The 10,164-nt window shown below is 46.6% G+C and overlaps 1 protein-coding gene across 1 annotated transcript in view; it reads right to left on the bottom strand.

The window, feature by feature from the left end:
* Positions 1–471: 471 nt before the first annotated feature.
* LOC138249557 (gastrula zinc finger protein XlCGF57.1-like) overlaps positions 472–10,164 on the bottom strand; it is a 49,368-nt gene continuing 39,675 nt past the window's right edge. The window contains exon 6 of the mRNA XM_069203518.1: positions 472–4,943. Coding sequence (XP_069059619.1) covers positions 3,709–4,943 — 1,235 coding nt within the window. The 3' untranslated portion in view covers positions 472–3,708. The remainder of the gene's footprint in view (positions 4,944–10,164) is intronic.

Below are 10,164 nucleotides of genomic sequence, written 5' to 3'. Positions count from 1 at the left end.
GTTTCCTTCACAGTGGCGTACAGTTGCAGCCACATCTTGAAAGAGCATTACAGAATAGAGAGTGGCAGGGTGAATTTAGGGTCAAGGGAAGGCGTGTGAACCTCACTTCGCCAACACAAGAGTAACAAGGATATTATAAAAGGCACTGGTGTTTCTCTACATCAATTTCTATTTAACGACCACGCTTCAGCAAAACATTGCTTGGGAAGTGTGGCAGCTACGCCGACCTGTGAGCAACAGTGCTGATAACCACCCCTTCCAGGGAGCCTTAACTCACAGAAATAAGGGCAATACTTGTGTGCTATCCATACTCAGGCCAAGCAGTCCTGGCCGAAGTAGATCTGGGTGGGAGAGGTTCTTTGAGTCACTGATGCCTCTATGTGAAAGAACCCTCGTTGGAAGCAACTCTTGGATAAGTGTAAGCTAGACTAACAAGCCATATCATACAAGAACCACCAAGACAAAAGTTGCTGAGAGCCAAACATTTTAATTGACTATTCATGGCACAACTGCAGACATCGTATAGAAACCACCAACCATTACCCGTAATGACCAATCACATTTCTGAAGCTGAAAACTTTTTTTAAATTAAGAAAACAAACTACATACATTTTGTGGTAAATGTAAACAGATTGTTCAAAGGTGCTCCAGGACTTTAACAACAGAACACATTTCATACTGTCTGCTGAATTATGGGTGTTCAGAGCAATGCATTACTGCTGGGTAACTGGACTGTGACATATGTCAAGAGAAGTACTAAGTAAAGTTGTTCAATTCGCACCTGACTGGCATAGGGATATCCAACTTACCTGGTACGAACATGCCCAGAGTTACCTGTACTTATTTGGTTGGGGGGGGGGGGGTGGAGTGAAGGGCCACAAAGCCACAAAGCCTTTTCATGTCTCCATCTCAAGAGTGAAAAAAAAAGGTTAGTGAAAGTAGGAATCTAATCATATTTTCAAAGACAGAACGATCAAGTCATAAGTGTTCTTACTGTAGCAATTCGGACTATATTTAGGAATTTGTTTTCTTTTAGGCACTAATATCACATCTCTTCCCACTCCTCTGAGGCTGTATATGGAGGAGTTGGGGTGGCTACGGTACAGCTTTAAGATTTTTCCACGGGATGGCCTTTTAATAGCAAGAATACATCAAGGAACCTTTAAACTGCAAGCTGGTAAGCAGCTTTACATCCTAGAGGACAAATGGAATGGCCAAATGACATCAGCTGAAGATGATACCCCAACACTCAACACAAGGGCTTTTCACACTGGGCCAGCATATGGGACTATATCAACTAGGATGGCAGACTTCTGCCTTGCATGAGTTGCACTGCCCTTTCGTGAACTCTGGAGCACTACTCCTTAACAGGAACCCTACAAATCCATTGACAGCTTCATATTTCATAAAACAGGTTCTTCACGCAGGTAGCAGATTGGACCTTTGTGCCCGGCCCAAAGGACCTTTAACCCAAGCCACTCTTCTCAGAAGTCAGCTGGGTGACTGGTGTAAGAATAGACTTTTTATGTTCAAACTTAAGAGAGTTTTACTAAAATGAAACACTGGGTGAAACTTTCCTATTCCCCACACTCTTAAGCTTAATGCAAAAGATCTGGGTTTCTTGTAGCCATTGGCTAGTTCCTTCATCTGCTCAGAATTATGCTACATCAAACATAGTGATACTGCTATGTACTTGTGAAGGATACCCAGGGGTAGTTTAGAAAGGTTTGCCAGCTTCTGCCTCAAATGCTGAGTGGCACCTTAAGCTATCAGCCTCGTCCTTTAAAGTGCTGTGATTTCAGATGTTTAGCTGGTTAAACTAGTATCACCAAACATACTAGTAATAATGAATGAAATGACTCGGCTCTTCGATTAGGATGATGAAATGGAAACTGGGAGCAGAGAACTCCAACCCTTGCCTCTTGCCTTGCCCACACGATACTCCATCGACTGGGAGATCTTTTAGTACAGGGGTGGAATGCTACTTTAAGAATGTTCAATGGAGATAGATCATGCCAGAATACACTGCCCTACAATCTACTGCATTCTCCGAGTAGACTGGACCACTGGTTTTAGTAGAAAGCACAGGAGTCAGGCACACTGTTGCTGATTCAGAGTTTGTGGGAATCCAAGTGCTTTTTAATTGCACCAGACAAATATCTGTTCCCTAGGATACTTATTTATAGGGTTTGATAAATACCATCTATTACAGGTTTCTGGGCAATAACATGTGGATCTTGGTGGTTACTGGATTGAAATCCACTTGCTACGTTAAATACTAGCCACGTTTGCCTATCAAATTCCATCAGGTTTCTCACGCCTGAATTTAATCGAGGGTGACATTTTTTATAAACTCATTCGTAACAGGATACAGTAAATACCACCCACTCGTAATTCCAATCCTGATCAAAGAAGGGTGTATGCAAGGCTTGGTAAACACCAACCATGTCGCAATCAGGGCCACTGTGAAATTGTCATCATGCTTCGTTTCTGCCGGTCAGAATATTCAATAAGACGACAAACAGCTTGTTCAGTTTCTAGAAACACATTCGCTCTAGAATAGACAAAAGCAGCTACAGAGGTACAGCATATGCACATTAACTACATGAGCTGTAGACAACATAGTGGGGAGCAACTATTACTTACAGAGCGATAAAAGGGAAGCAGTGTGGCGGCAGAGTGAAATGGGACTCCATTTCCAGCAATAAATGATATTTGTATAAAGAAAGGTCTAGTGCCACTTAAAAGCTGCACTGGATAACCGGACTACTTGCTGCAAGACTTAAGATGGTCTTCACAATCTGCAATGTCAGATGTACTCGCGTGATCTGATGGACTCCAGGGAGCTTTACCCTGGTGTTCTATTGCCTATCAGTGAAGCTAGATCAATGCAGGTGCACAACAATAGCCCCCAGAAGAGATGAGGGGACAAAGGCTGCAAAGATGGGCTAATGAAATGGTCATTCCTGGACTGCAAGGAGCAGAAAGGTGGTTTAGTAATTCAGGAATAAGAGACATCATGGGTGAGGACAAGTAATTAGACCCGTCTTAATGAACATCATTTAAGCCTCATATCCTGGAGTGAAACAAATGATCTGGATGTAATCAAAGTAACTTCACATTTAGAAGATGGACCTCGACTGGACTGGCTGGAATGAGAATGCAGCAAGGATATCTTCAAGGAAATACGGTGCTCGAAGGTTTGAAAGATACAGATTATTCTACTGTGCTGGAGCGGGACTGCTTGTCTCAGAGCTGAAGATGGAGGCCAAAGTTTCCATTCTTCATTAGTGTTTTGCGCAGAATTCTCACAGTAGACAACTCGCCCACTTCAGCAAAATTCTCCTTTCAAGGCGACCCTACCTCCTCCTATTCTTTGTTGGTCATAAACGCTCAGAACTGCTCTGTATTCTTACATTTGGTAGAGGAGTCCTCACCACACATAACATGCGCCTGCTGCCAGACGAACAGTTATGAAGTACCCAAGTAAAATTTAGAGATTAAATAAACACTTATCAAAGAACCTTCCTGTAAAGAAGTTGTTGTTGGGAGACCCTGGATTTGAATAGGCATGAGTGGTGAGGCCAGAGGCTGAGCATGAGTGGCTGTGTGGCAGGGTCTTTAGGTCTAGTTATGAGGTACGGGGGTGCAGTATGCATCTGTAGGTGTAACAGAACCAGGCATCAAGGGAAGCTGCCTGGACAGGCCTCAGAGTACGTGCTGGACCTCTGGAGTATCAAGCAGTATGGGTGACATGTCTGCGATTAGCACATTTAAATCTTTTTGCTTCGGGTCTCCGCTTTTGAAACCCTTATGATACTCTTGGTGGATTTTCAGATGTTTTGTAAGCAGTTTCTTGGCAGAAAAGCGCTCATCACATTTAGTACATGCAAACTTGATCTCATTTGAGTGTATTGTCTGGTGTACCATAAGTCGGGAGTTAGTCACAAATGTTTTGCCGCACTCGGCACATAGAAAGGGTCTTTCTCCCGTGTGGTTTTTCTGATGAAGCACGAGATGCTGTTTTTCCGAAAAGCCCTTACCACACTCAGTGCATGAAAATCGCTTTTCTCCTGTGTGGATTCTCTGGTGTACTACAAGTGTTTTCTTTTCAGCAAAGCTTTTGCCACACTCAGTGCATGTAAAGGGTCTTTCACCTGTGTGGGTTTTCATGTGGCTGAGAAGAGATTTCTTTTCCGTGAACCTCCTCCCACAATCAAAACAAGCAAAAGGCCTTTCTCCTGTGTGGATTCTCTGATGCTTCAGGAGATTACTTTTAAGCGTGAAGCTCTTCTCACACTCAGTGCAAGGAAAGGGCCTCTGCCCCGTATGGCTTCGCTGATGTATTAAGAGGGCGTACTTCTTAACAAAGCGCTTACCACATTCATTACATTCAAAAAGTCCCTCCCCGGTGTGAATTTTCTGGTGATACAGAAGACTTGACTGCATAGTAAAACCCTTCCCACACTCAGCACATTTAAAGGGCCGCTCCCCCGTATGAACCTTCTGGTGGCTTCGAAGACTCAACCTTTGACTGAACCTCTTCCCACACTCCATGCAGGCGAATGGCTTCTCGCCAGTGTGTAGTCTTTGGTGATACACAAGGTGCCCCTTTTGAGTAAAGCTCTTGCCACACTCTGGGCAAGTGAACGGCTTCTCTCCTGTGTGGATTTTCTGGTGGGTCTGAAGGTTTCCCTTAAGTTTGAAGACTTTGTCACACTCGTTGCAAGGAAACGATGGCTCTGGCACGTGTCCCCTCTGGTGCTTTAAAAGCTGTGCCTTGAAAGCAAAGCTCTCCCCGCATTCAGTGCATTTCAATTCTACAGGTCCCGTGTGAATTCTCATGTGGCGTTGAAGACTGGTCTTATAAAAAAAACTCTTATCACACTCTGAGCACGGAAACGTTACTTCTTCTTCAACACTTGCACACTTTGTTTCATTTTCTGAAAAATTAAAACAAAAAAACAGAAGTGTAAAGCGACTGCATGATTAAGTACGAATGCTAGAAGACAGCACTTCAACTTCTACCGTGCTGTGCAGTAATAAATGTCAGGTAACTCTTTAAAAGGCTTTATATCTCAGAAAGGAACACACTCCGTTTTACTCAACGCTCATCTAGGTATTGTACATAAACAGGCAATATCATGCAAGACCATCTTGTTACCGTATGAGACTGCAAGGTTACTGCTCTTGTGCAAACTGTACCCTTCACTTGGCTAAGTTTGTTCCCTACTTTTTAAGGCTGATCCACAACAAGATACCACGAGGGAATACAGACATGCTGCCTCTTGTTCAGAGGATGCAGCATTCAGAACCTACCGCTTCGACAAAGACAACTCACAGCGGCACAAGTGCAGTAAGCATGAAAAACTTGACAACTTTTTCCACTTTCACACAAATGACAATTAGTGTACACAAAAATAATGGAACCGAAAAAACAGTGGCTAATCGCTGACTATGACTTCATACCCATAGGCACCCTCTGCTTGCAACACTTACCCCACCCTCCATAGAGCTGAGGGAAACATGACAAACCTGCCACGGACATCATTATGTGCAGAGCAGTAGTGGTCGCCAGCTTATGCAAAGGTGGCAATTGTGTACGAAAGAAGAACAGTTTATGAAATCCTACGTGAGGTTTGGTTGCACCTGTGCCTTCGACTGCAGGATCGTGGAGAGAATGGTGCATCCCTGGGGGAAGGTGGGGGTTAAGCAGCAGCACTGATTGAAACTTAAGGAGGAGGATTACAGTTCTGAGACCTCAATTTACAGCACAACCGAGGAGCGCACAGAAGAAAGCAGATTAGCTTTTGTGAAGGTTGGAGATGCTGTCCTCAAAATATCAATACAAGGTCAACCTGAACAAACACACACACACACGTCCAGCACAGAAGGTTTAAGGCTAAAAAGACATTGTTTTCCAGTTCTGCTCAGAGGTTTACACAAGATAAAGTGGCTGCTGGTAGGTCATGGAGGATGGTGGTATCTGAAATGCATGTGGTTACATTTGTATAGGCCAACTACAGGTAATTAGGTAAGGCAGCGACAAGACTGTAGCTTGCTTCCAGTGTGGTCATCAGGATGGATATATATATATATATATATATATATATATATATATAGTACATACTCAGTTCGGTATCAGGCTCAAGAAGCTTCTGCAAGAGTTTCAGATACCACAACCATTCTGCATTCAGCTTATCACCTTCAATAAATCAAAAGTATTAGGAGCTGGAAGGGTTGACAGATGCTAACAAAGCAAGGGTGTTGATTGGAGGACATTCACAAGCTCCCACCACTGCTTGCCAGAACTAGTGCCTTGAAGGGCTCTTGCACCCCGGTAATCCTGAAACCAAGCCTTCCTGGTAGCCCACTCCTGGGACATCTGTAAGAGCAGCAGAGCTTGCACTGGTCAATATGTCACTGATGCGCCCCATCGATGAAAACTTTACAACCATTCTCTTGGTTGACAAGAGATGAGAATATGACAGACAATCCCACTGCAGCAGCGATTCTCGATGTAATCCACAGCGAGGTGTACAGCAGACTAGGGGTGGGGAACGCACTCTGAACGTCCGATGCATGGAATGTGGTCCCAGTAGGAGTCACTGTATCATATAAACATAGTGGGACTCTGAGCTCTTCTCGCTCTGGAGTCTTTTCTAGAACTGAACAAGGGCAAGTTGGCGCAAATCCCAATACACAACATATCAATGTTCCACCGAGATAAGCAGGGGATACTAAAGAGGGAACATTCTCAAATTGGTTTATAGCTAACATCCAAGCTGTAGCAAGGCTTTTCTTTTCTCAAAAGCATTAAAATAACAATTCAACACCTTAAGGAGAGTAACAGCAAGTCAAGATTTCACTAAATGTTCCAAGATGAGTTGAGAAAACTGCAGATACAACTTTTTACAACTCCAGACAGTGTGAAGTTGGAAGATTCTGTATCAAGGGAGGAGGAGATTGGATCAAAGAAAGATGCACTATTGAGGAACTAATCATTAGTGTTTCCTGTACGCTTTTAGCCAAACAATGACTAATATGGTGAAAAGGGTTGGACAAATACAAGTTGGGTTGTCAAGGAGTGGGTTCAAAGCATGGTCAATGACCAACTATGTGAGGAACTGTCACAAAGATTTGATCATTTATCGAGGACACAGAACCAGATCCTCCTAGACAACAGAGCTCATTTCCTCCATTGTGGCACTTCGAGTTTGCGGCTAGACTCTATGCACGTCCTTACCAGAGTCTCCCCACCGATTCAGATGAAAGGTTTGTATCTGGTGTCTGAGAAGCACCATCAACACAGTGAAGCAGGAAGAAATGGCACCACCCAACTTCCAGATTGTGGGACAGCCTGGCTTACAGTTTTCTTCAAGCTTTTAAGCAGTATAGGAATGTGGGATTCCTTGGTGGGTTCTTGCAAGGATGTTCCTACCAGCAGAAAGCATCCTTCTCTTTGCACAGCCTCCATCATTTTGTGTCGTACAAAATAATTGCAAAATCAGCTCTGGAGCGAGACGTTCACAATTATTTAACCCCCAGGGCTGCCAAAAAAGAAAACTAAAGTCACAAGCGCCCACAGAGATTCCGTCAGAGCGTGCGGAGACGTGACAGGCACTCCCTGCTTGCACTGCAGCACAGTTCACCTGAGAATATGGAGTTAGGAGCTCGACAGAGGCTACAGACCGAATCCGGCTCTGAAGGGAAGGATTTCACCACATCCCCCGGTGTCTGACGACAGCCCCATTCATCACATCCCCCTGTGTCCGACGACAGCCCCATTCATCACATCCCCCTGTGTCCGACGACAGCCCCATTCATCACATCCCCTGGTGTCTGACGACAGCCCCATTCATCACATCCCCCGGTGTCTGACGACAGCCCCATTCACCACATCCCCCGGTGTCTGACGACAGCCCCATTCACCACATCCCCCGGTGTCTGACGACAGCCCCATTCACCACATCCCCCGGTGTCTGACGACAGCCCCATTCACCACATCCCCCGGTGTCTGACGACAGCCCCATTCACCACATCCCCCGGTGTCCGACGACAGCCCCATTCACCACATCCCCCGGTGTCCGACGACAGCCCCATTCACCACATCCCCCTGTGTCCGACGACAGCCCCATTCATCACATCCCCCGGTGTCTGACGACAGCCCCATTCACCACATCCCCCTGTGTCTGACGACAGCCCCATTCATCACATCCCCGTGTCCGACGATAGCCCCATTCATCACATCCCCCTGTGTCCGACGACAGCCCCATTCACCACATCCCCGTGTCTGACGACAGCCCCATTCACCACCACATCCCCCTGTGTCTGACGACAGCCCCATTCACCACATCCCCCGGTGTCTGACGACAGCCCCATTCACCACATCCCCCGGTGTCTGACGACAGCCCCATTCACCACATCCCCCGGTGTCTGACGACAGCCCCATTCACCACATCCCCCGGTGTCTGACGACAGCCCCATTCACCACATCCCCCGGTGTCTGACGACAGCCCCATTCAAACCATTTAAAAAAAGGCTGGTCCCTCTAATACATTGCTAAAGAGGCAGAACACACAAGTGTGCACTGACTTTGCATGCTGTTTCCTGGAGGCAGGCAGCTGTCAGACCCCAGTTCTCTTCAGTGCAAGCGGGTGTGATCCTCTGCGCTGAAAACAGTGCCGCGGACGGGGTCATAGCTTCTATTGGTGCAGCAGGTGTAGTTGCACCAGGCACTAGAGGGGTCCACTGAACACTGATTATTATTGCATTTCACAGTTCAAAAAGCAGTCAGGGGCCCCTTGTTTTCCCTTGCAATAGAGCCGATGACATACTGGCTTCACAACCGACTGAAAGCAGGAAGATCTTTGTCTGACTTTTGCAGTACAGCATAAACGCTACCTCTGGCAGCCTCATTCAATGCACTCTCACCCGAGCAGAGCACCAACTGCTGGAAGTACTGGCAAAGCAGAATCCGTGGCGATGTCCACCTTGGACCGGGCTTCAGGGGGCAGTGTGTGATGGGTGACCTCCAAGGAGTCTGGAGATTGACAAGAAGGTACTGGTGGTAAACAGTAGACATGTACTTCATCAAACACACAGATGGTATTGGCTTTGTCAATGTTTTTAGCCCTGTGGTACAGCAGCACAGCTACTTTGCAGGATAAATAAAAGTGAAAAAATTAAATAAAGTGCTATGACGCACTGGCCACATCAGAGTTTTTTTGTTTTATTGCCGGATGGAGGGTTTGTGGGTGGAGCGCTAGCACGCAGCCTCAAAGCACTTTTATGTTAAGGTGGATGTGGGGATAACAGACAATGGAAGGAGGGAGGGAGGCAAGCCACAACACAGGCAGCTGAAGAGAGAGCCTAGCCACAGCACAGACAGCTGAAGAGAGAGGCAAGCCACAACACAGACAGCTGAAGAGAGAGGCAAGCCACAACACAGACAGCTGAAGAGAGAGCCAAGCCACAACACAGACAGCTGAAGGAAGCAAGCCACAACACAGACAGCTGAAGGAAGCAAGCCCCAAAACAGACAGCTGAAGAGAGCCTAGCCACAACACAGACAGCTGACGAGAGAGCCTAGCCACAACACAGACAGCTGACGAGAGAGCCTAGCCACAACACAGACAGCTGACGAGAGAGCCTAGCCACAACACAGACAGCTGAGAGAGAGCCTAGCCACAACACAGACAGCTGACGAGAGAGCCTAGCCACAACACAGACAGCTGAAGAGAGAGCCAAGCCACAACACAGACAGCTGCAGAGAGAGCCAAGCCCCAACACAGACAGCTGAAGAGAGAGGCAAGCCCCAACACAGACAGCTGAAGAGAGAGGCAAGCCCCAACACAGACAGCTGAAGAGAGAGGCAAGCCCCAACACAGACAGCTGAAGAGAGAGGCAAGCCCCAACACAGACAGCTGAAGAGAGAGGCAAGCCCCAACACAGACAGCTGAAGAGAGAGGCAAGCCCCAACACAGACAGCTGAAGAGAGAGCCAAGCCCCAACACAGACAGCTGAAGAGAGAGCCAAGCCCCAACACAGACAGCTGAAGAGAGAGCCAAGCCCCAACACAGACAGCTGAAGAGAGAGCCAAGCCCCAACACAGACAGCTGAAGAGAGAGCCAAGCCCCAACACAGACAGCTGAAGAGAGAGCC

This window comes from Pleurodeles waltl, chromosome 1_1 (assembly GCF_031143425.1).
Source record: "Pleurodeles waltl isolate 20211129_DDA chromosome 1_1, aPleWal1.hap1.20221129, whole genome shotgun sequence".
Taxonomy (NCBI): domain Eukaryota; kingdom Metazoa; phylum Chordata; class Amphibia; order Caudata; family Salamandridae; genus Pleurodeles; species Pleurodeles waltl.
Note: the sequence above shows the minus strand (reverse complement) of the source record. Positions and strands in the feature narration are given on the sequence as shown.